At 38.7% G+C, this 27,784-nt stretch overlaps 1 protein-coding gene and 1 pseudogene across 2 annotated transcripts in view; both read right to left on the bottom strand.

Annotated features, from left to right (window-relative positions):
* DIAPH2 (diaphanous related formin 2) overlaps positions 1-27,784 on the bottom strand; it is a 925,981-nt gene that overhangs the window by 207,572 nt on the left and 690,625 nt on the right. For both annotated transcript variants that reach the window (XM_075539526.1, XM_075539525.1), the window contains one exon: positions 25,057-25,192. In XM_075539526.1, the coding sequence (XP_075395641.1) occupies positions 25,057-25,192 (136 nt within the window). The remainder of the gene's footprint in view (positions 1-25,056; positions 25,193-27,784) is intronic.
* On the bottom strand, positions 181-2,329 carry LOC142434721 (ATP synthase F(1) complex subunit alpha, mitochondrial pseudogene; annotated as a pseudogene).

Genomic DNA, 27,784 nt, shown 5'->3' with positions numbered 1-27,784 from the left:
TCTTTTGTCTTCCTTATTGTCTAGCTTTTGCATGCATATGAGGCAATTAAAAATACCATGAATTGAGTCAAGTGCACTTAAGTCTTCAAAGTGACATCTCTTCTCCTTCTCCTTCTCCTCCTCCTTAACGTGATTTCCATCCAGAGACACAAGTAATCCTTTTACAAATGAAACTGATTACTAGAAGAAACAAAGACAAAAGTAACCTGGCATCTGACATGAACCCATAGGAGTTTGACCTTCAAATCTAGTCAAGAAGTTGGTGATAATCTCTTTCAGCTTAGCATCCAACTGTTTGGAGAGCTTTCCATCAGCCCTCATGTTGCCCAGCAGGGCCAGGTGTTGGCTGATGACCCGAGACAAGCAAGCATTCTCAAACTAGTTGATCATGATAGCCCCTCATGCTGGCACAGAGGACGACTGCCTGCTCTTCAATGGCCGTTCCTCCTTCAGCAACTCCGTGTGATGCACACTCTCGCTCAAGAGCTGCTGCATGGCAGCCTCAACGTCAGAACAGAACTGGGCAAAAGAACCGACCTGCCACCTGGTTTGGGTGGATGAACCGACATGGGACACCGACAAGCCAATGTTAATGGCAGAGCATTAACCTTTGTAGAACAGTTCTGTTTCCAAGAAGATCTGTCCATCCGTAATGGAAATGACATTGGTTAGAATATAAGTGGACACGTCACCAGCCTGTGTTCTGATGACTGGCAGGGTAATCAAGGAGCCACCACGAAGAGAATCGTTCATGTTAGCCACTCACTCTAGCAGATAGGAGTGCAGGTAGACTACTTCCCCAGAGCAGACCTTGTGCTGCGGGGTGGGTGGGAGGGAACTGGTGCAGCAGCAGGGACATCTGACGGCAATCTGCCACCGCTTTGGATTAAGCAGTCATAGATGATCAAAGCATGCTTGCCATGGTCCCTAAACTACTCTCCCATTGAACAGCCAGAGAGAATCGAGCCAGGTACTCAAGTAGAGCGGCATCTGAAATGGTAGCCGAAACCACCATGAGGTACTTCATGACACCTGCATCTGTAAATCTCTCCACGAGCTGGGCAACAACGGATCTCATCTGACAGATATCAACATAGACATAGCGCAGGTTTTTCTTCTCATCGGTTGCACCATCAAAGTGTTTCTGGTTAAGGATTGTTTGAAGCGCAACTGGTGTTTTGCCAATCGGTCAGTCTTCGATAATTAGCTCACAATGACCACGACCAATGGGCACCAAACTACCCACTGACTTAATGCTGGTCTGCATTGGTTCACGCACAGAAATTTGAGGAATGCATGCAACGGGGACATCTCTCACGGCTCCTATCTTCTTTTCAATGTCGCTTTCCTTAAAGAGCTTATCGTTTCCGAACAGGACAACACCATCATGGTCAAGCTCCAAGTTCAGAAACACACCCTTCAAGCCAGAAGGAAACTCCCACCATTTATTTGACTTGTGCATTCCTCAGTCCTTGTGCTTGAGCAAGACCATCAACAATGCTCAGGACCCACCCGATCTCTTCAAGGTCAATGGAGGTATCAGCTCCAAGAATTCACCCTTCCAGAATCAAAGACACTTAGAAAGCATAAGTGTTAGATGCATGGAGGTTCTGTGCAACAATGAAGGAGGCCCCAAGAGCATTTTTAGAGACTAGCCCCGCTTTCCTAAGAAGGGCTCAGCATCTTTACAATGCCTCCTCCGGAGGGAGACTCAGCAGCTGCATCCTCCAGAATGACTGCAACAAAATGACAGCCCGGTACCCTGACATCTCTTCTAACACTAAGTTTAAAGGCTTCTTATGCATGAGAGTAACCCAACACAGTCAGTAAGTCCTTTGATTTCTTCACTGTTGTCTCTAAGAGTGTTGATTGTGGATTCCAGTTGAAAGATACCACAAGTAACTACAATCTTGTCATCACATCATAATGTGATGTATCAGTCCCATTGTAAAGATTTTTGTTTTCTTTATGCTGAGGGTAATCCCATGCTGAAAGCTGTAGATTTTTTCATCTTGGCCAATAAGTGCTATAAATCCTCTTTACTTTTAGCAAGGCTGGTTGTTTCTTATGCGTACCACAAGGTGTTTATCAGTTTTCCTCCAATCCTGATGTCACGTTTTTCTTAGAATCTAGATGTCTCTTGATTTTAACCCATGCAGAATTCCTTGTTCTGTTGCCTTTTTCATCTCTGTGCAAGTTCCTCATGAGCGCAACTCATTTTTTTAGGAGCCAAATCATCAAATGCCTTTGCCTAGTCAGTAAAACACAAGTAAACACCTTTCTTCTGGTGTTCTCCGCTTTCAGCCAAGATCCAGCTGAGGTTAGCCATGACGGCCCTCAGTCCACACACTCTCCTAATTTAATTTCCAGTACTTCTCTGTGAATGCAGGACTGCAATGATTTTGGAATTATCTTCAGGCAAAATTTTACTTATATTTAATGTTAATTATGTTGTTTGATGATTTCTACATTCTGTTGGGTCACATTTCTTTGGAATGGGCAGATATATGGCTCTCTTCCATCATTGGGCCAGGTAAATGTCTTCAAAATTTCTTCCAATCTTGCACTAGCTTGTTGAAGCATTTCCATTGACATAGCATCACGTCCTGGAGTTTTGTTTTATGCTAGTGCCTCCAGAGCAGCTTGTTAATGACCTGCTATATGCAGGTGGCCCAACCTTGCTAGCTAAATGTGAGGAGTACTTGAAATACTTGCTAATAAAAAAAAAATCAAAGATTGCAGCCTTCAGTATGAATTGTCACTTAAGGTAAAGAATAACAAAATTCTCACAACAGAACCAATAGGCCACATTATAATAAAGGGAAAACAGATTGAAGATGTCAGGGATTTCATTTTAGTTGGATAGATAATCAACACTTATGGAAGCAGTGGTCAAGCAATCAAATGACACTTTTGCAAATATACTGAAGAGCAAGGATATCACTTTGAGGACTAACTTATGCCTGGCTCAAGCCACGGTATTTTCTTTCACCTCATATGCACATAAAGTTGGACAATGAACAATAAAAAAACACAGAGGAATTGATATATTTGAATTATGGTGCTGGACGAGAATATGAAAAATGCCATGGACTGCCAGAAGAACAAATAACTATGTCTTGGAAGCAATTCAACTAGAATGCCTCTTAGCAAACAGGACAATTCTTAGATGCCACAATACTCTAAATAAGTCATCAGAAGAGACCAGTCTCTGGAAAGGACATTGTCCATTAAAGTGGAGGGCAGCAACAATGAGGAAGACCCACAAGAAGAGAGACTGACAGAGGACCCAAGCACAGCAATTGTGAGGATGGAGCAGACCAGGACAGTGTTTCCTTCTGTTTGTATACAGGGCCACTGTGGATTGCAACGGACTCTATGGCAACTAGGAACAACAACAACAACAACACACAGCACACCAGTATTCAAAGGCACAATTTCTTATTTTTTTCCTTCCTTGTTGTCCAGCATTCGCAGGCATATGAGGCCATTGAAAATGTCATGAATTCGGTCAGGTGTTTCATAGTCCTCAAAGTGGAATTGTTATTCTTTTATACTTTAAAAAGGCCTTTGCAGCAGATTTGTCCGATTCAATATGTTGTAAGATAGCTTGCCTGCTGCTTCCATCGGCACTCTTGTGAATTTAAGTAAAACGAAATCCTCCACAACGTCAATATTTCCCCCATTTATCTTGATGCTGCTTATAGGTCCAGTTGTAAAGATTTTTCTTTTCTTTACATTTTCTTTTCATCAGCAAGCGCCTAAAACCCTCTTCGCTTTCAGTAAGCAAGGTTGTACCATTTAAATATTGCAGGTTGTTAATGAGCCTGCCTCTAGCCCTGATATTGTTTTCTTCTTCTTCCCATAGTCCAATTTCTCAGATTTTTTTCAGCATATAGATTAAGAATGGTGAAAGGATACAACCCTGACATAAACCTTAGAAGAATTATGTATTCCTCTGATTTTCTGGTAATTCTCAGTATTTAATGACCATTGGATTTCTTCAAGTATGATGCCCTTTATGGCATTTCTGAATTCATCTAGTCTTGCTCATTATTGTTCAATGTATCATGTCTATTCTTAAAACATTCTCCAAACCCAGTTGGAAGGTCCACTTGAATTTGCATTAATTTTCTTTAGCTTTACCATGAATTTGCATATGAGCGAGTGATACTGAATCTCTTCGTTGTCTCTTTCCACAGATATTGTGGATTTGATTTCTGGGTATTATATGTGTCAAGGTCCATCTGCACAGTCATCATTTATGTTGTTGGGGGAAGTGGGGAGGGAGGGGGGAAATTAGCAGCATATATTAATGGTTCAAGTAGAAGGCAAATGTTTTGAGGATGATGGTGGTAACAAATGTACATATGTTCTTGACACAATGGATGTATGTATGGATTGTGATAAGAATTGTACGAGCCCCAAATAAAATGATTAAAACAATGGTATTTTCTGTGAATAAGACATTGGTCTTGAAAATTTTGATCATGTGCTATTTGATGTCGGTTCTATCACCGAGGCTCTATTATCAAATTACTGATCCTTGTTTTTAATTTTCACATTCTACTTGCAATTGTAAATACATCTATTTCATGTTTTCCCTCCCAACAGAAATTGCTGGATAGGGGGTGCAGGAGGTCTGGCAGGGCTGGATCAAGGACAATGTAACCAAGAGGAATTCCTGAAAGCCAAATGAAGGTTGAACATCATAGTGGGATGGAAGGAAGGTAAAAAGAAATAGCGGAAAGAACTAAGAGGCAAAGGGCATTTATAGAGCTCTAAATACAGGCATATACATATGTAAATATATTAATATATGATGGGGGGAAATTGATCTATGTACATATATTTATAGGTTTAGTATTAAGGAGGCAGTGGACATTGGGTCCCTACTCAAGTGCTCCCTCAACACAAAAACACTTTGTTCTAATAATCCAGCACACTGAGATGCTCACCTTCCTGAAACCATTGCTAAAGACAAAGCGGGTGCATAAGCAAATGTGTTGAAGAAAGCTGATGGCTCCCAGCTATCAAAAGATATAGTGTCTGGGGTCTTAAAGGCTTGAAGATAAACAAGTGGCCATCTAGCTGAGAAACAACAAAGCCCACATGGAAGAAACACACTAGCCTGTGTGATCACGAGGTGTCGAAGGGATCAGGTAGCAGGCATCAAAGAACAAAATATCATATCATTGTGAACGAGGGGGAGTGTAGAGTGGGAACCCAAAGCCCATCTGTAGGCAACTGCACATTCCCTTAAGGATTGCGGGGAGGAGACGAGCCAGTTGGGGTGCAGTGTAGCAACAATGAAACATACAACTTTGCTTTAGTTCTTAAATGCTTCCTCTCCCCCCGCCCCACTATCATGATCCCAATTCTACCATACAAATTCAGCTAGACCAGAGGATGTATACTGATACAGATGGGAACTGAAAACACTGGGAATCCAGGAGAGATGAACCCCTCAGGACCAGTGGTGAAATAGCAATCCTGGGAGAGTAGAGGGAAGGTGGGGGAGAAAGGGGGAACAGATTACAGGGGTCTACATATGACCTCCTCCCTGGGGGATGGACAGCAGAGAAGTGGAAGAGGGGAGACGTTGGACAGTGTGAGACATGACAAAATAATACTAATAATATGAATTTATAAATCATCGAGGGTTCACGGGGGCAGGGGAGGAGGGAGGGAGGAGAAAGATGAGGAGCAGAGACCAGCGGCTCAAGTAAAAGGCAAATGTTTTGAGAACAATGAGGGAAACAAACCAGTTCCCCCTCCTGCAGTTAAGTCGCCTCTAAGTTAAGTTATGCAATTACAATCCATTCTAATGCTCCCTCCTCACTCCCATCTTCACCATTTACTCCTGTGATCCCCTACCCTCCCCATCCTCCACTCCCAGTCCCTGGACTCCCCATAAGCCCATGGATCCATTATTCTCTTTTGCATCCACTCATCAAGTGCTTCACAGCTGGGCAACCCAACAGAAATCAATAACAAACAAAAGCGCTCTAAGTGGTAAGGATAAAAACATAAGAGTATTATCAACAAAGATACAAATAATGTGTAACAAGTGACAGACCCCCAACACCATTCACAAAGCCAGGGAAGAAATTTCTGTCATAGAACTAGTGAGAGAGACTTGCACCCAGAACGGCCTCAGGTTGGGTCACTAGGGTGGTGAACTGGCCAAGCATAGAGTTCGATCCAGCACAATCAAGATGACACCTGCCTCTGCCTGAATGTAAGGCTGTTGGAGACTCTTGCCTGTGGCTAGACAGAATCTGCTGGTGGCTCAGTCAGACTAGATCCTCTGCAAATGGGTGATGGGCTCCCACCATCCCCCATAGCCCTCCACAAATTGGGTGTGCATAATCTGTGCTCTGATGCTTTTCTCTTCATCATATTTCAGTTTCATAATTGTCGTCTCTGGATCATACAGCTTGATGTGCTTTTTCCATGTGGACTTAGTTTAGAGTGCATGTTTGATCATTTTCATACTGCAGAGACAAGCAAAAATCTTCCAATTTTTAAGTCTTTTGCGTTGGGGTTTTATAAGCAAATTTGAATAAATGTTATACGGACTGGCCTTCCTTATTGGAGTTATGGGTATTTTCTGATCAATGGTGGCTTTGCATTTCAGGATAGATCTGGAAACATTCTTTGTGATGATGACTGCGACAGCATTCCTCTTCAACAGCAGACCGTATGACTGACTGATTTAAAATAGCCTATACCAGTTCAGTTTAGCTTACTAATGCTTAGGATATGGATCTCTATGTGTTCCATTTCATTCTTGGTTATTTTAAATTTTCTTTGATTCATACTTCATACATTTTTATATTCCAATTAGAAATGGAGTTTTATAAATGTTTCTTATTCTAAGGCATGTCAAACTCACAAACGAAGGTCCTGAAACCTTTATTTCATCCCATTGATGAAACGGAATTTACTGTGAGTCTGATATGTTATAGTGATAGACCATCTTTATAGAGCTGGACCTAGATTTTTCTTTAAAATATAATCTTGGTAGCCCTTACAACAAAGCTGTATTCATTCTGAGAGAAGAAAAAGAGATGCAAATCACAGTATAACAAGATGGATTTTTGGTTCATCTAGCTAGAGCTCTGAATCAGAACCAGATGCCTCAAACAAGTAAAGCATCTCTTTAAAACACCAGAGAAGACACTAGGGAGGTCGTTTCATACACCATAGCGAAGTTCAGTAGAAAGAGGTCAGTTAAGCACTCTGTCCTGAGACATACACCTTTCATTTTCAATTATTTTCAAATATAAAAAGAAAAATCCCCTTTTCAAGTTTGATTGTTTAAATGCACCTACAGCTACTCCTGTCTAGGAAAGGCTAGGAAAGCTCTCCCTCCTGATGCATTTCAAAAAAGGTTCAATTGGCAAAAGAAAGCAAGTGCAAAGGGTTTTTGACAAAAGAGGACTAGAGGGAACACATTTTTCCTTTTACAGAAAAATTGTTCTAGAAAATCAGACAAGTTAGCAACTCAAACAGGATTGAATAGGCATTGGTGTGATAAGCCTGGCAAGTGGAACATTTCAATGTAAGAAAAACAACAAATAAACCCCCAAACAACTGCAAAAAATTAGCTTAAATATGGGAATGAGTGCTATATTATGGAAAATATGAGCTAAAACTCGAAAGCAAAAATAACAATTATTTTCAGATTACAGCCCAACCTATGCCAACATGCTCTGAGAATGCAGTTATTTTATTCGCAGAGCCATTCAGCTCTGAAAGGAACCTCTCGGGACGCTATCCAAACCCTCAGCAGTGCTGTGCCTGAACTTTCCTAAACCTGTAAGTATCTATTATGCTTAATGCTGCCCCAGACAATCAAATAATTAACTTTAGGACAATCATGCAATCATCGCAAACAGAAAAGGTTACATCAAACTCAGGTGTCCTGAAATATCCACTCTGAAAAAAATATATTTTTTAAAAGGCAATGTATATTTTAAATAGATGGAAACATAATTCAATTCTAATACTACTTTAATACAATTTTACAAGATAATTTTTGATCCCCAAATGAATTATGTAATCATCTGCGTGAGCTATTATTGATAGCATATAAACTCCATTGTTGAGTTATATGACAATCAGATATTCTACATTTAGGTTGCAATATATTTTCCGAATACCATTGTAAACAACTACACAATTGCTTCCTTAAACAAAGACATGTCTTCTTTTACATTTTCACCACTAATCAAACTCTCACATACTTTATCAATGTATTCATCCGTGAAAAGAATGAGATAGGATGAGGATTGGCTACACATGTTGTTGCTTTCAGATTCTGTCGGGCCCGTTCAGGCTCATAGTGAACTTATAAACAAAATATTAAAAAAATTGGCCAGTCCTGTGCCATCTTCACAATTGTTGCTCTATTTGAGCCCGCTGCTTCAGTCAGTAAATCAATCCATCTTACTGGGTGGTCTTCCTCTTTTTCACTGATTCTCTGCTTACCCAAACATAAATGCTTTCTCCAAGGCTTGTTCCCCCTTGACAGAATGTCCAAAGTATATAAGATGAAGTTGTCTTCCAATTCTGATGCTGTATTTATCTTAATATAGTCCAGCTTCTCTGGTGATCAGGTCAGCATATAGATTGAATGAGTATGATAAAAAGCTGTAACTCTGGCAAACACCTTGCATGATATCAACCTGTGCAGCAAGTATCTCCTTGTTTGGTCCCAAGAGCTGCCTCTTGGTCTGTGGACAGGTTCCTCGCGAGCACGGCTATGGCTATGTGCGCTAGGGTCCTCGCTCCTGGCAATGCTATCCACAATCCTCTATGGCCCACACAGCTGGATGTCTTGGCATAGTCAACTGCTTAATCGTCTCTGCTTTCAGCCAACATCCAGCTGAAGTTAACCATGCTATATCCCTCATCGCAAGTATTAGGATTCTGCCTAACATTTCCAGAAATTAGCTGCTGATGTATTTCTGCAAGTGTTTTTGAATTAGCTTCAAAGGGTTACTGCATGTGGTTTTAATAAGGTCGTTTTTCCATAGAACGAATACTTAAAATGATCTCTTCAAGTCACTTGTCCAGGTAGATAACTTCCAGAACTGTTGACATAGACAAAAAAATTTCAGGTATCACCATTTGGTGAAACATTTCAGTTGGTATTCCATCAATTCCTGAAAACATGGTTTTTCACTAATTGCCTTCAGGGCAGCTCAGATTTCCTTCTTCCGAACCATAGTTCTGGAGCATATGTTAACTCATAAACCATGTGATCATCAACCAATTCTTATCTGGTATAGAGACTCGGTATTTTTCCACGTTCTTTTTTTTTTTTTTAGCGGTTTATTGGCATATAATTTAGCCTGTCTGAGCCTGTTTCTTCTATCATATAGAAATACTAACATGAATCCTGCAGGGTCATCCTGAAAATATGATGAGTGAATATGTGATACTAGCATTACGTTACAGTACCCGATAGAGAAAATAACATTCCATAAATGTTATCTCACAACAACAAAAAATAAATTCAATATAGCGCATGTAGTGCCAGCATTCATCCTTTAGCTTATCTGTATCTAATACCTGGCAGCTTATGTTCCTTTATCTTTTTCCTCCACGTCTGGGATGGAGAGAGCTGCCACATTATTTCTGCATTCTTTTTTTTATAAACGATCTTTCTCCTGTGGAGCTGCTGGTGGTTTTGAACTGCTCATCTTGCAGCTCACAGCCCAATGTGTAACCACTCAGCCACCAAGGTGGCTCTTTTCTATGCTCTTGTGATGCTTCCAGTATAGTTCAAAATTTTGTCCAGCGAATCCTTCCATATTGCAATGTCAGGCTTGAGTTTTTCTTCAGCTCTGCCAGCTTAGGAAATGCTGGGTGTGATCTTCCCTTATGGCTTGTTGTTGTCGTATATTTCATTATCATACTTTATCTGCTCAAACTGTCCTTTGAAATCTTCTGTTCTGCTCCTTTACTTCATCTTTACTTTCACTTTAGCTAGCATATGTTCAAAGTCAAGTTTCTGAGTCTCTTGTGACATCCATTTTGGTCTTTTCTTTTTTTTAAATGACTGTGTTCTTTATCAGAATATCTTTGACTTCATTCTAAAGCTTATCTGACTTTAGTTCACTGGTGTTCAATGCCTCCAACATATTTTTTCAGATGGTCTCGACTGGATGTATAATATACTCAAGGTTGTATTTTGACTTTGGTGAACTTGTTTTAAACTTCTGTAGCTTCAACTTGAACTTTTATAAGAAGGTCTGTTTAGCAGTCAGCCTCTGGCTTTGTTTTCAATGATGATATTCAGCTGCTTCTTCTCATCTTTCTACATGTAGGTGATTTAATTCCTGCGTATTCTGTCATGACTGCCACATGCTTAGTTACCATTTATGTTGTTGGCAATAAACATTTCCAATGAATGGGTTATGATTCTTACTGAATTCTATGTTGTCTCCTGTGTCATTTCCATCACTTTGACCATATTTTTTCAACTATCGATTGCTCTTTGTTTTGAAATTTCTTATTACAATCTCAAGCAATTATCAATGGTTCATGACAGATCAACTTCAGATTGTAGAAGCTGGGAAAGATTGTTGTTATCAGTAATTGGTGAAAAATAAATGTGTTAATTGTCTTTGTAGGGATTTGCATATTATATCCAGTGGCCACATTTTACTTCAGGACAGATATTGAAATGTTATTTTATATAAGTAGGATATCTGTTTCTCTTTCATTTGTCTTTCTCCACATAGTAGTCCATATGATTGTCAATTCAAAATGGCTAAAACTAGTCCATTTCAGCTTGCCAAAGCCTATAATATCAATGATTTCTTACAACTTTCCATTTTACTTGATTCATGTTTCAAGACTTCCATATTCTGATTGCTAATAGAACTGTTAATAGTTTCTTCTCATCTTGATCCATGTCAAATCCATGTCAAATCAGCAAATGAGGTCCCAAATGCTTTAATACAACCCTCTCATTAAGATTGCCTCTTTTGAGCGGGTAACTCTTCCCTAGTGATGTGCGGAGTACTTTCCAACCCGAGTGTCTGTCGCATCTTCTGATGAGATAAAAGGATGTGGTACATGACTTTAAAAAGAACTAACTGGTGAAAATCTTATGACCATACATAAGAAGGAAAAAATGTCTCCATGCACAGGAAATACAAAAAACGTATGAAACATGCAGGCTATATATTACCAAAAAATCCTGTGTCAGTTTGTATGCATACTCATATATACACCTGTGAAACATATGGAGAAAGAGCCATTTGCACAGAAGAGGCACACAGAGGGAAATAAACTAATGGTTAATCACACCTTAAGTAGGTTAATATTACTCACAAGAACACTATGGCTTGGGAGTGTCATCTCTGCTCTGCATACAGTGGGCACTCAATAAATACTTGTAGAATCAAATGTAAAATTACTGGAATGTTTTCATCCATATTAATCTTTCTGCACCTTTAGTGTAACAATAGGTTTGTCCTGATTTGGAAGCAGCCCGGCGGCGCAGATATTCAATATAGGTGGAACAAATACAATTTTTTAAAAAGTCATTAGAGACTTCGTTGGGTTCAACGCCGTTTGTTGGTACTATGCAACTGGTAGGTGTAACTATTGACCTGAATCTAAATGCATTTGACTGATAACTTAGCCAAATTAATTACAATGTTGGTATATAATAGCTGTTATAAATTTGACACTTTTCCGATGTAACAATTGGAGTATCAAAGCATGAAACCAAAGGATGTGTCTAATAACTGAATAGGAAGCTATAGTGTGTTTTGGCCATTTCTCAGACAGTCAATTTTACTGTTTTTCACCCATGTGCTCCAATGTTTTCGTGAATTTATGTCTAGAAAAGTTTCATAAGGCATACAGGGCAACAAGTGTATATGGCACAGAAAAGCCAAATTTGTAAGTGCCACCGTCACTCATCTTCTACATAAGAAATGATGAAATCTTCTATAAATAAAAAGAAATGCTGAAATCTTATTAAACGCTTAACATACCGAAGACAGCCCTTACGGTTTCTGCAAACTTGATTGTCTGCATTTAGAATGTGAAAACTCTTAACGACATCTGAAATATATTACCTATCTTGTTCCACGTATTTATTTTAGTCTCCTATTTAAAAGATTATTCTTAGTAGATATATAAATATATTTTACTGCTAAGAATGACAGAATAAAAGTTTAGCACATATTCCCAGCGAATTGATGCTAGAAATGTAACTAATTTAGTACAAGGTAAAAAAAAATTTTCGAGTGATAAGCGGTTCAAGTAAGCTGCAGGAAAAAAAATCTATTGCCTTCAATTAATGTAGAGTGGGTTCTGCAATTGGTTCAAACTACACCCATATTCTAACTACATGGTACAATGATTGCTGATGCTCTGAGTAATGGCCCCAAACAATTTTTTAAAAGCTAATGATGTATGAGTCAATATAAATTGCATGATAACTATAGTTCTAAATTACATTTAAGCACTTTTTGCTATAAAGAAGAATACTGGACAGGGGGTGTAGTGTAGTGGTGGTGATGGTAAAGGCGGTTGAGAAGGGTAGAGGAGGGATGAAGACTAATAGTGCTTAGAGAAATAATAAACACTGAGGCACAAATGGCTTTCTATATAATCATAATATAATATTAATCAAAACAATTCTTTCCCTAGGCATCCTCATCAACTTAGATTTTATTGTCATACTTACTGACACTAACAGTTTACCCTGATGCTTTCAGTGAAATAACTGCCGTTAATGGAATGACAATATGTAACACTTAAGAAACCAGTAAGTGTTAAGAGATAAATGCCATGATCTGGGGTAATTGAAGATTAGAGAGCTTACATGAATTGGCCAAGGTCAATCTGTTTAGGTAGCACAGTGAGAATTTGAAGTCAGGTTGCTCTGAGAAGAAGGTGGAACTCATTTGAATGGCAGGTAAACAATGATGACATGTCACGGGAAGTCAGCAGATAGACCCAGGAGGGTGCAATTTATTATGTGCTTATTGCTATAATGAGGGCTTCCCTATGCATCTCAATGACTTAATCAGTACTTGAGACTAAGAAATTCAAGATGCCTTTATTGAATGAATGGCATGAGCACAGTGTTCTGTTTCTTTAGAAGGTACTTAAAGATGCTTCATTAAAATTGTGAAGCTCTAGATTTCTGGGAGACATGGGGCACAGTCCCTTAACAAAAAAGACATGAGAGATTAGATGAAGCAGATATGGATGATAATCCTGGAACCCTGAGTACAGAGGGAAAGAAAGAGGAGCAGACTGAATATTGATTAGTAGAATTAGCTGAAGAAAGCTGGCCAGAAAGGAAAGATGTATGTAAGCTGTTGAATGGCCAGACACGGTGTAGCCATAATCAGCTTTTAGCTCAAGACTAGCACATAAATGGCCACTCATGAGAAATCAACTGTGCTCAAATGGTTCAGCCACACTTCTACCTATTGCAGCTACACCCACTGAACAAGAGTCACTATCTCCTCCTGTACCACCCGGCCATGAATAGATGGCCGAAAACACCAGGCAGATCTGCTCTCTTCAGTACTATACAAGCAGTAAACAACAGACTGCACACCCATTCACATGCTCGCTGCACTAAGCACAAGACAGTCTGACCGCCATAAATACAATATACTACCCAAATATCAGAGACAAGAGGCAATTTCAGTTTACATGAAGAAACAAGATAGTGTGGCACAAATGAGTGACCGATAAACAGAACCAGAAGATCTTCCCGAGGAATACAAGGCACTGGAATGGCTTATACTGAATTCACACAGGTGGTATTGAGATCCCTTCAACAAACTGACAGAAAGATTGAAAAAGCTACTGATAAAAATTTAAAAGACACAGAATAAGGCTTGAGAAGAATTCATGCAAATACTCCAAAAACAAAGTTACAAAATAAATGAAACATTAGAAACCATAGAAAAATAGAAAATAAAAGTCCAGGAGCTTAATGCTAAGATTCCAGAAATAGATAATACTTTGAAAGAGAACCAGAACAGAGCTAAATCAAGGAAAGGCTGAATTAGAGGGCCTGAAGACAAATCTCTCAATACCAATCTACTAAAGTAATAATTAGAAAAAACAAAACACCCACAGAAATTCAAAGAAAGCTTAAGAATTATATGGCACACCATCAAGAGGAAAATTCATATGCCATCAGAATTCCAGAACAGGGAGAAACAACGAAAAAGGCAGAAAATTATTAAAGAGCTGTTGGAAGAATGCTTACCTTACTTTTTGAAAATGAGAAAACATGCATTCAGAGTAAATAACCTCTCAACAAGATATACCTCCAAATAAAATCACTATGACAAATCATAATCAAACTTTTCCAAACCAAAAACAAGCACAGAATCCTGAGAACAGATCAAGAAACATGAAATGTTTCCTACCAAGAGAAACAAATAAGACAGTGCTCTGATTTTCAGCAGACACCAAGCAAACAAGAAGGTAATAAGATTACATCGATCAAATGCTAAAAGGAAAAGAAAACTGCCAACAACGAATCATACACCCAACAGAGTTATGACACTTCTTTGACATAACCTAACACCTTGAGGGAATGAATCACTGGCCCATAGTTTCTGGTGAAACCACTATCAATTGATCCAACATAGTTCACAAACATGCGGACCATCCTACTTTAGTGACTGAGGTCTTAAAGCTCATGAACAGCCATCTAAGGTGCAACTATTGATCTTTGCTCATCTGAAGGAAAACAGAGAAATGAAAATAGGAAAATATATGGAAATAATTAGTCCAATGGACATATAAACACCAGCATACACAATCCCGAAACCCAAAGTTCGTAGTGGCCACCACTACAAACAGTTGTGAAAAGGATTGTATTACAAGGTACTGAATAGAGTAGGCAAAAAATGTGGAACAATTTATTTTCACACTGTTATTTTGATTGAATATCTCAAAACTACCTTGTTTCCTAATGTCACAGATCAGATATTAAATGGTAAAACTAAAATAATTATAAATCCTATTTTCATCAAAATTTATTTGCTGATAAGAATTCATTGTTTTTAAAAAAAGGAGACTGATAGAAAAATTGCTATCAAGTTTTAGCAATATATTTGAAAAGTTTAGGTTTATTGATCAAGATTAGCTAATTCTCACTCAAAAGACTGATTTGCCTTCAAATCTGTCATAGTCACTAAGGTAACTCATTCTTTATTATCATACTAGAAGTAAATAGGCATTTTTAATTCCCATTTAATCTTCTATAAAGAAGACCTAAAGTGTTCCCAATTAAATAATAATCTCATCACACTCTGACCGGGATCTGCAATTTCTAAATACTAGCTTTGTTTTTACAAATACATTTCTTTTCTATTGTTTCTTCCACATTTTTGCAGTTAATACTGTTAACATCTACAAATATTTGTTTTTTTTTCTACCTATGTAATTCATTGATTTTTTTTAGGAGTTTCTAAGTTAATTATTATCTATACCAATATAATCAAAATGTGGTAAACATGTTAAGTATTCACACTATTGCTAACATAGAGTGTATTTATTTAGCATATGCTTCTGTTGCATTTGCATTACCTTTCTCCATTTTACATTAAAATAAACAGTACATTGCTCTGCGTGTCCTAAGTTTGATTATTTGTTAAATGGTGCAATTAATGTTGACTGGAGGAATGGAAAGCTCAAAAGCCCCAAACAGAAAATATAGCTATCTATTGATGAAAAATACTGTTCTTAAAAAAGCTGTCGATTGCCAGTCTGAATCGGTTGCTTACAACTTCCCTTCCTTTAAATAAAAAATTCTCCTATGAAGAGAGAATGAGGCTAGAGCTAACTTTTCTCTTCACCTTTCACTATTCTTTTCCAGGTACATCCACTTTGCATTCACCTCTCCTTTCTTGTTCTTCTGATTCACTACCTTGAGTAATCCTCAAACAAATTCCTTTAAGAAACTTGGCTCTCCTATCTCATCCTAACATAACTTCCCTACGTGGTTTAAGGGATCCTGATAGTCTGGCTCTAGCTCCCTTTGCCCACAATTTTCCAGTTCAAACTCTCCTTGAGGACTAACCCCGACAGAAATATTTACTGAGCATTTTACTATTCACCAGAGACTGCTAATAGGCCATCAGTCCTAGTGGTATAGTGGGGTACATATTGGGCTGCTAATCACATGGTTGGTAGTTTGAGATCACTAGTTACTCTGTACCCATAAAGAGATATAGCCTCAGAAATACACACAGATAGTTCTTTTATATCCTATCAGGTTACCAAGACTGGGAATTGACTCAATAGCAGCGCGTTTGCTTTTTGGTTTGGTAATAGGACCTAATACGTTAAGAATCAGTTCATAAATAGGGGGGAGTAATGGTTGGCAATCTGTGGCTCACTAGCCGTACACAATCCTCTGGGTCCATTCATATGGCTCTTAAGGAAAACTGAAAAATTGTAAAAGATCTGATTCAGTGTCTGGGCTCATGGCTCAGAGGAGGCAGACGTGTAGTCTAGCTCTGATACTGGGGAGGCACAAATGATTGGAGGGGTTCCCCAAATACAGAAAGTCTCTTGGCATCCAGATTTTCTGGAGCCATGGAGGCTGGAGAAACCTTGAAACAGTTGCTGTGAGATCCATGTAGTTTAGAAGGCCCATCGCTGTGGTGTGATTCTGCATCTCAGCGACCCTAAAGGACAAAGTCGAACTGCCTCGGGGGGTTTCCTGGGCTGTGGTCTGCGGAAGCCAGCCCCATCTTTCTCCCATAGTGACTGGTGGCTTCAAACCACAGACCTTTCTACTGCTGCGTGCTCTCACCCTGCGCCACCTAGCTCCTCCTTGCTTTGCTTGGGACCTCTTCTGTCTCACCAGCTCACTCAATGGTAACTTTGCTTTTCACTCTGAAGCACACACAGGGACTAACAAGTGAAGACGTGTTTGAAGGAACCGCTTGTTGAATCCTATCTGTTGGGCATTTTTACGGGGACTTTGTTTGAGGTTTCCATTGGAAAACAAAATCTGTATTCACGTTTGTTTTATAAATAAAGATGGGTCACAATCCATACATATACATACATCAATAGTAAAAGCACATCTGTACATTCTTTGCCCTAATCATTTTCAAAGCATATGTATATGTAAGGATTGTGATAAGAGTTGTATGAGTCCGTAATAAAATGTTAAACAAGTAAATACATTGGGGTAAATAAATAAAGGTGGGTCACTGTGACCTCTGAAAAAAAAAAAAAAAGATCTGATTCAGATAATGGTGATTTCATTTGCTTCTGAAAATACATATTTATGGCTTTTGCAAACTTTTAAAATTGTGAGGGACAGGATTAGCGCTTCTGTCTCAATATTTTGCTGAGTCCTGGACTAGAGGATAAATGACACTAGAACCTGTTATTTTACATGAATTAAATCCTTCAGCTTTCACAGATATGAATATTTTCCCCCTTTGTAAGAAAATCGAGGCCCAAAGAGATGAAAGAACTTGTCTGAGAAGGAATGCCTAGCACGTTGTGAAGCAGTGCGGCATTTGTGTTTCTGAGACAGAATTTTCACCTTCTCTATGGGAAAGCGGGGGTTAATACCAGGCCTGCTCTGCATGGCCATCAACCACCATTGGTTAGAGGAGGCTTGCATTTTGCTATGATGATGAGTAAGTTTCAGCAGAGCTTCTTGACAAAGATAAACTAGGAAGAAAAATTGGGGATCTGCTTTGGGAAATTCAGCAAATGAAGACTCTATGGATCACAATGATCCAATGCACAACGAATCACGGTAAAATGTAGCAGTTAGTTCTATTATGAATGGTATCCATGTGAATCAAGAGCCAAATCAATGGCAACCAACAAGAACAAAAAGTCCTTGAGCCGGGACTTGAAATTAGGACCTCTACCCTTAATCACCTTGATGTATTTTCCACAAAATATAACCTATATAAGCTCCGATTTCTTATGTGCTAATACGCACCATTGCTGATGTCATTCCTTTTGACTTAACTAGTTTCTGCTCTGCTTAACCAGTTCTCAGGGTCTAACTTAACTGATAGGTCTAAAGACTATAGTAATGAAGTCTTAGCTCCTTGATTTATATTTATATTTATAGTTCTACAGAGAAAATAGTCTGTAATACCAATCCTGAGTTGACTACAAGCTTACTGTTTGCTGGTTTGACTTCTGTTTCATTTCGAAGGCAAACTGAGAAGGTCTTCATAAAGATCACTAAGTTTTGCACTTTCCCCCCAGATTCTTCTGTAAGCAAAAGCAATTCTTTCATTAGCAACAGTGGCAAATATATTCTGGGCCCACTGTTATATACTGCACTTAATTATCTCATTTAATCTTCACTAACACTGTAGGATGTAAATGTCATTATCCTATATTACAGATGAGGTAATGGAGGCATAATGAGATACAGAAAAAGAAAAAGGTTATAAAGCTAGTAAGTGGCCAAGCTAAGACTTGCCTTTACTTTTTACAGTTTCGGGCTTTAATAACTTTTTGGTCATTAAAAACTTACAGTTTACAAAATGGCTGTTTCTTTAACATATAATTATGTCTTTCCTCCTTTAAATTAAGGAAATACAATTTCTTATCATGGCCTTAGCCTTCTGATCTCTAATTCCCTCAAAATGGAGCTTTGGAGCATAGAATTTTTGTGGTTTAACTTGAAAGATATAATTCTCTAGCTGCTTCGTCTTCATGATATCTTTACTTAATTCTGAGCTCAACTGATCACATTGAGATTAGAAGAAATAATCTTTTTTGTTTGCTCTATCCTATTATTCCTCTGAATAATTAAATTCTAAGACATTTCCCCTTGATGAATGTATATAATTTTGCATGCTAGATAAATATATCTTACTATTGTTACTTATTAGGTATATGGGATGGGATCCTGGCAGGATGTTTTTTTAATTGGTAAAATAGAATCTTTACAGATAGAGTACATGTGTTCTTAAAGTTGTTGGCAATTTTCAGAGTGACTAGATTTACCTTGAGGCTCTGCTTCAAAACCTTTATTAGAGACAAAATTCCTAGTTTGAATGGTATGTACCTCCATTGTAGTTCATGAACTCCATCAACACGCTTTATACAATGCATATTTCACAATGACAATCGACAACAGTTTAACTGGACATATTTAAAGTTATTTAAATCACATTCTAACTGCACCTCATTCTCACGTTTCTATAGACTTCTATGTCTCATTGAGTCCCATCTATATGGCTTTACCTGGCTTCCTTTCATGCTCTCAGAATGCCTGCCACTGAGTTCTACTTTTTTAACAGCAACATGTGTTTTAGCACACTCTTTGAGAAACTCATCGGCACTGAACTGCATCTCGACATCCAACTCAATTGTTATTCAGCCTTTTCTGCATTTTCTCATCTTTTAAATTAAGACTATAATTTGTAAGTATCAACACACATGCACTTCAAGTGTAAAAAATACTACAATATAATGTATTTACAACACGAGGACCATAAATTTATGGCCAACTTGTACAGCTTACTATTTGGTCTATATATGGAGAAAATGTCAAAAGACACAATAGAAAAAAATGCTTATTTTAAAGTGAGTTTTAATTCACGTTCAGATCACTAAGCTGAGCATTGACACAAAAACTGATTCATTTGGTTATCCAATGGCTTCACACATGTTTAAAAAGCAAATTAACCGACTCCTGTCAAATGAAAACTTAGATTACAATATGGAACGTGGCCTTGCCAAAAAGCAACAAATTCACATTGTAAGAAATATAACTAGACAACAGAAAAGTAGGTGAAGGGAGATAAGCAGACAGTGTAAGAAGAGACGAAAGAATAATTTATAAATGATCAAGGGTTCATGAGGGAGCTGAGAGGGAGAGGTTAGAAACGAGGAGCTGATATCAAGGGCTCAAGTAGAAAGCTAATGTTTTTAGAATGATGATGGCAACAAATGTACTTGACACAATGGATATATATATATATATATATATAATGATAAGCATTGTATGATCCCCCAATAAAATGGTTTTTTTAAGCCATAAAAAAGAAATACAACGAGAATGCTTCTTGGAAGTGAGGAAGGTGAGGCATCATTTCACAAATTTTGAACATGTTGTCAGGAGAGAACAGTCCCTGGAAAAGGACATCATGCTTGGTAAAGTAGAGAGTCATGAAAAAGAGGAAGGCCCTCACAGAGATGGAAGGACACAGTGGCTGAAATGATGGGCTCAAACACAGTACTGATCATGAGGATGGCACCGGACCAGGCAGTGTGTTGTTCTGCTGTCCACAAACACAATGATTCAGAACCAATCTGGAAGTATCTAACGACAACTTAGAATCTATTTTCTGTTAGAAGCATACTTTTAGGGAAAAAATGTAAGTTTGAAAAATTTTAAGGGTGTCCACATGATATGAGAAAGAAATAATTTTCTGGCAAAAAATTCATAGCCTCTGTCTTGACTGTTAATCCCAGGGATACTCAATATGTGTCCTGAAGCATTCCGGAGTATCTTTGAGACCCTTTCAGAGGCTCTGCTAGGTCAAAACTATTTTCATAATAACACAGATACCGTGTTTCATCTTTTTCCGCTCTTTGTTTTTTGAATGTGAATGGGAGTTTCCAGAAACTGCATGATAACTAATATTGCGTTCTGTTGAATGCAGAAGCAGGTAGGAAAATTAAGGTCTTTCATTAATCCAGACTTTTAAGAGAGTTATAACAGGTTCACTTCTTTTTTTTAAAAAAATAGTGACTTTTATTTTAAAATGGCATTCATGTTAACAGGCATATTATTGAAAATTTAATGAGGAAGTAAATAATTTATATTACCTTGGTTTTAATTTCTGATGATGGCAAACGTCAATAGATAGATGCAATATAAACAAAAGATCTTTATGGCTCTCAATAATTTTAATAGTATAAATTATCCTGAGACAAAAGAGCTTTACACTTCATGCCAATGACCTCATTTAAACCCTCAACTTGAAGCATGAAAAAAAAATCGATGATTTCAAAGTCAGTGTATCTAGTCCGGATCTCTTTCCTGACTTTCATAGCTATCGACAGACACCATTTCCAGTCCTCAAAAAGCAGCTGAAATGAAATATATGTAAAGTGATACAAATAATTATAACCTCAGCCACCAATTCTATCTACTCCTGAATTTTTCCTTCTCTGTGACAGGTAACCTTTGTCTCAATGTTTTCTTCCCTCCCTTCTCGCATCCAATCAATCGTCAGGATCTATCAGCGCCTTCTTTTTCATATCCCTAAACCCAGAGCCACTCCCTAAGAGGAGGCAGGGCACCGTCATCTCCTGTCTTAAGAACAACATCATCCTCATAGCTTCTGTTGCCCCAGGCCTTTCTATTTCCAATCCATTCTCTGTGTTTCTGTACAATGATATTTGAACTAATTCTAACTGAGCACTTTACTCTTCAGTTTATAAACATTTATAGGCTTCCCATGGCTTTCAGGGGAGCCCCTCCGCAAAGCACAGAGGTAGGTGAACAACCTGTTCCCTGATAACTCTAGCGTCTCTTTTTACATTCCTCTTCTTTCCATACAAGGTGGTTCACTTTCCTAATTCTATTGCCTCCATCACCTTTTCAATGATAACTTCCACCACACACACATTGCCAGGCTGCGCTCTAGCGCCTACTTAGTAACGGAGTGAATTTCAGTCAGGACAGGTACTCTGGATCCTAATTAGAAGGTTTGTTTCATAAATTGTGTTCATACTATATTTTACCATGGCTATTCATATAAGGTTGCTTCTTAACTTTTCCCTGAAAATTGTCATACTTAATTATTTGGTAGAAAACCAATTCTAATCAAGGCCTGACAGTTTTACATATTTTAAAGATATGAAGAAGAAAGTTTACGGCATAGAAATTTCTTAGATGTGCTCTTAAGTAGGGATTACTGCAGAGCGATTGATTCTGATTAATAACTTGAGACCATGAGCTGCTCCACTGGAGAAAGAAGAGGCTTTCTATCCGGTAAGCAGCTACAGCTTCGGAAATTCACAGGGGTCGTTACAGCACGTCCTATAGGGTCGCTGTGAGTTGACATTGACTTGATGTCAATGAGTTGTGAGTGTACAAACTTTTGAATAAAGTACACCTAAAATGTACTCCAGCTGTTTAATGACAATGTTCCAATCCTGGTTCTACCTATTACTGTCTTTGCAACTTTGGTCAAGCTATTTAATTTCTCTGAGACTCTGTCTCCATCTTAAATGGAGATAATAGTGCTTTTTAACAGGGCTTTTCTCATTAAAAGAAGCCATAATGTTGATGTTGGGTGAGCATTGGATGGCTAACTCCAAGGTCAGCAGTTCAAGCCCACCAGTCACTACAAGGGAGAAAGCTGATTCTATTTGCTTCGGTCACGATATACAGCCTCAAAAAGCCCTAGATAGGATCGTTATGGGTTGAATCTCACTCAGTGGCACTGGGTGTTGTGCTCTCAGTGTACCTATCATGAGGCATGCCCTGACAGAGGCATGGGGATGCGTGAAATTCTATAGGCCGACTACATGGATTTGAATGCAGGTGCTCTTCTGAGGCACTGTGGAATCAATTTCCCACTCAGAGAGACTGCCATGCAAGAGAGTTGATCTCTTTAAGGAGAAACATATCAGGTTCTTCTCCTATGGAGTTCATAGGTGAGTTTAAACTGCCAACTTACGCAAACAGCTAAGTGCTTAACGCTGCACCACCAGACCTTAACACTGCACCATCAGGCCTTAACACTGAACCACCAGGCCTTAACACTGCACCACCAGGCCTTAACACTGCACCACCAGGCCTTAACACTGCACCACCAGGCCTTAACACTGCACCACCAGGCCTTAACACTGCACCACCAGACCTTAACACTGCACCACCAGGCCTTAACACTGCACCACCAGATCTTAACACTGCAACACTAGGCCTTAAAACTGCACCACCAGGCCTTAACACTGCACCACCAGACCTTAACACTGCACCACCAGACCTTAACACTGCACCACCAGGCCTTAACACTGCACCACCAGGCCTTACTTAACACTGCACCACCAGGCCTTGGACAATTTGGTACTAGCACTTCGTATTTCTGTGATCATAGGGGCATTTTTAACTTATAAGAATCCCAGTGTCTGCTTCTGTAAGCCGATAGTACCATAGTACCAACTACACAGAGAAGCACAAGTGTTAATTGATTTAAAACATTTCAAAGTCTTATACTAGAGCTTGGCACATGGTTGATATGATAAAAATGCTTGCAATTTTTTACTACTGTCCTTTTTATAATAAAACAAAACCATTGTATTGTCATTGAGTTGCTTCATTGGGACCATAAGGACGAAGTGGAACTGCCTCACAAGGTTTCCACGGCTGTAAATCTTAAATGAAACAGATTAGCACATCTTTATCCCACAGAGGAGCTGACGGAATCAATCCACCAACCCTATGGTTAGCAGTCAAGTGCTTAACCACTGTGGTAGTCACCTAATCTGGTGTCAATTTATGGAATAAGGGTGTAGGTGTGGAGTCTAAACTGTCAATCTGCAGATAGCCAATGAGACTTCTGTGTAGGCATGGCTTTCTCCTGAGAATTCTGGGAAATCTGGTACTTCCTCCTGAGAAATGGAAGACACCTTGCTCTCTCTGCTACTCCCTGGGAGACACTGCAGATGACAAGCCACATGGATGCAACCAGACCTCTGAAGCCGGAGAGGCCAGAGAGACCCCTGCCAGCGCTGAGGTGCTTACAACACCACTGGTCCCAAAGACTTTCTACCCACTGGCTTGTGATCGTTCTGCATCTGGCTTCATTGCATGTGTTTCGAGTCTAAAGAAGATTTTATAGATTGATATCGGACATATGGGCTAATTCAGAGTTATGGACCTGATCTGGACTGGGCTGGGATGTTTGCTTAATGTTCAATTGCTCTTGTATATAAATCTCTTTCTTAAAGACATATGTGTGTCCATGGATTTGTTTCTCTAGTCTTCCCAGACTAACATAACCACCTTGCCACCAGGACTCCTGTTTTGACAGTGGGTTTCCAAATCAATCGTGTTATCGTGCCTAGGTTTTGTTTCAAAATTCTGTCCCTAAAGTTCAAAGGCTATGTTTTTTCATTCATAAATTTTCACACCAGAAATTGGTGTCAATCACTTTCTTCTCCCCATACCTTTTTTAAAGCAAAGCTAAACAACAACAAACCCACCTTTAGTACACAGTCATTCCTGCTAAACAAGATAAAAGCTTACCATATAATATAAGGACACACTAATACTTTGCACCTAGTCTTACAACTGAAAAAAAAAAAGATGTTCCTCCCAATGTTTTCAACTTGTAACATCTAATATATCTCAGGCACACTACCAGAGAGTTGATCTAACTCATTGTGCCCCCTATAGAGAGAGTAGAAATGCTTGATAATGTTTCCAAGCCTGTAAATCTTTACAGAAACAGACTGTCTAAACTTTTTCCAGTGGAGTGGCGTGTAGATTTGAACTATCAACTTTTTGGCTGTCAACCCAGTGCTACTATTGCTCCGTCAATATTCGTTATGCCTTGAAATTGCAGAGGAACTCTGGTGGTGCTGTGAGCTCTTAAATAAAAAGACTTTTGTTGCTACAGCCTTAATAGACTAGTTCATAGACATGAACTAACATAATGAACTTTAGAACATATCACTCATCTCCCCTTACGTTTTCATCTCACTTTCTCCTACCCTCACCACACCCTAATATATGATGACATATAATTTGGTAAAAGAAAGAAGAGGAAAGACTACTTCAACATTATACTTACTACCTGGCCTTGGCTACCAAAAATTCTGAGTCCTTACTATCAGGTGATAAGAAATGGCGATAGGATCAGTCAAAAACCAACACAAATAACTAATTTTAGTGTGGATGTTTGACCAGTAATATGGCAATTACTCATTTTACAAGCAATTCAAAATTCGGGGAAGGGGTTCTGCAGCGTGTCTGGTGCAATGAGGAACTTATCATGTTGTCAGATGGTAGAAATCCTTGCATACCTTTGTTCATATCGATGAGCTGCTTCTTCTTCTTCTGGCGCTCCAACTTTTCCTGCTCCGCCTTTTCTTTGGCAAGTTTAGCCCTCTTGGTCTTTTCTTCCATTTCCCTTCTTTTATTGTTTTCTTTCGCTGCCTCCTGCATAGACAACAAAAAGTGAATAAAAATCTGTTCATTACTTAAATGATCAGTTTCATAATTTAACAATGAATATATAGAGATGGGAAGGCCTCAAGGCAGGCATGTATAATTTTGAGGGAAACAGATAATTTATCTTAAAATATTTTTCTGTAAAACGTAAATTAGAAATGACTTAACACTCAACTGCTATTATCTGGGGTCTCAAAAAATTAGGGGCACCAATGTTACAGATTTCACCTAAATGCATTTTTCTTCACTTTTGAAATATGAAATACTTTAACATTTTATTAGGGGCTCATACAACTCTTATCACAATCCATACATATACATACATCAATTGTATAAAGCACATCTGTACATTTTTTGCCCTAACCATTTTTTTTCTTTTCTTTTTTTACATTTTATTAGGGGCTCATACAACTCTTATCACAATCCACACATATACATACATCAATTGTATAAAGCACATCCGTACATTCTTTGCCCTAATCACTCTCAAAGCATTTGCTATCCCCTTAAGCCCTCTGCATCCGGTCCTGAAATACTTTTTATACACAAGATTTAATGTGAACATGCCTCATCAAATAGTCTGTACTTTTATTATACATCTGTAAAATGGGGGTCCAGAAAACATCTTGTAGGGATGTTGTGGGGGCCAATGAGAAACATGGAGGAAGTACATAGGACAGAGTTTTAGCTCTAGTCTATGAAGATGATGGTGCTGGTGCTGGAGGTAATGACTACACTGAAATGGTCTGGGGGATGACACACCGGAAATATATCACAAAGAAATACCTACAATTTAATATTGTATTACGTGCCACAAACTTTATAAATCCAGGAGCACATTTCAAGCTCTCGTTTTATTTTCAAAAGACTGTTTGTGGACATCCAGAAAATTAGTACATTCCTGTACCAAATGAGAGAAAGGTGGTGTAAAATGATTAACTGGAATAATAATATTGACTTTCTCTGAGTTCAGACAAGTCACTAATGCAGAGACGTATCAACTGCAAGTTCTTTCCATCAAGTTGCGCTTTTATTTCTTTTCATTATGATTGATTAGCTATACTTCACAGCATGTACAAACTGTTTCATAATAAGCTATTTTGTTCCAACAACTCTTCAGAAAATGATTCAATAACAAGACTATCACAACAAGGCTTTGTCTGGGGGAATTTATATAGAAATAATTATACACGAGGGAGTGTCAAAAAGTTCCTGGACAAATGGAATTAAAAGGTAATGACATTTTTCCACAAAAGTTTTGAAGCTCCATATATGTATTTTATATTTTTTCCCTTAATTTTAGAAGACATAATAGCTTAAAATAGCCTTGGAAACACTTCCCCATAGCTCCATACTTGCAAGAACGGATTTCATCCTCCAAAATCTCCATGCCTCCGCCTTTCCTGGCACCTTTGTTTTCTATGGTCCCTGTTCGGCCACCATCCCTAGAATTATGCCAAAGCCACAAAACTATCTGCTTTCTACAAACTCAAACAGTGCTACTTGAGATGATTAAAGTCTGAAGCGTAGAGCAGGGATTCTCAGCTTTGGTACGATTGCCATCCAGGTTGGACTAGGCTTAGTTGCAGAAGGTCGCCCTGTACGTTGTGTGATGTTGCACACCATCCCTCAGCTCTATCCACTGCATGCCCTCTCCAGTTTGCCAAACCAAAATGCCTCCAGAGAGTTTCAGATGTCGCCAACGGAGCAAAACTGTCCCATAACTGAGAAGCAGGGGGATTTCGTGCACAGCACTTGTTCACCGTGCATTGTAAAGGACTATTTCCATAAAAACAAACCATACGGAGATACCACTTGCGATAACTGTAAACTAAATGACAACTAATAGCAAGGGCTGGCAACAACGTGGAGAAACTGGAGTCCTTCAATATTGCCAGTGGGACTATAAGATGGTGCAGTCACCGGGAAAAGCAGCTCAGCAGCCTCTGAATTTTAAACATGGCATTACTGCATGACACGGTAATTCTACTTTGAAGTATATACTCGAGAGAACTTCAAATGCATGTCCACACAATAACTGGTACAAAAATATCCAAAGCAGCCTTACGTGCAGTAGCCAAAAACGTGGAAACAAACCAAAATGTCCATCAATTGCTAAATAAGTAAACCAAGTGTGGTGTTATCACAGCAGTGACTTAGTTATCCGGTGCTGCCATAATGGAAGGACTGTGTATTATCTCACAGTGGAGGGGACTATTTTAGGGGAAAGTGCCAGTTTTAGAGGAAGGCTCTCTCTCTACCATCTCTTGGAGAAAGTGCTTGTCTCCTTTCAACATCTGTAGGCCTTGTGTCTCCTAGAGATCTCAATATAGCGTGGCATCAATCTTCCAATAACGGTCCCTAATTCTGCCTCTTTAACATCACACAGGTGAATATTTACAAGACACAAGATATATCAGAACACATAATAGAGGATACTTTCAGAATACTGAGAGATATAGTCCATCCAAGTTAAAATAAATTTGGGGAGGATATAATTCAATCTACAACACAGTTGAATACCTTTGAGTAATACAATGTATGACATTACACTAAGGAAAGTAAACCAGGAACAAAAAA

The sequence above is a fragment of the Tenrec ecaudatus genome, chromosome X (assembly GCF_050624435.1).
Source record: "Tenrec ecaudatus isolate mTenEca1 chromosome X, mTenEca1.hap1, whole genome shotgun sequence".
Lineage (NCBI taxonomy): Eukaryota > Metazoa > Chordata > Mammalia > Afrosoricida > Tenrecidae > Tenrec > Tenrec ecaudatus.
The sequence above is the reverse complement of the archived record's forward strand: the minus strand, read 5'-3'. Positions and strand labels throughout refer to the sequence as shown.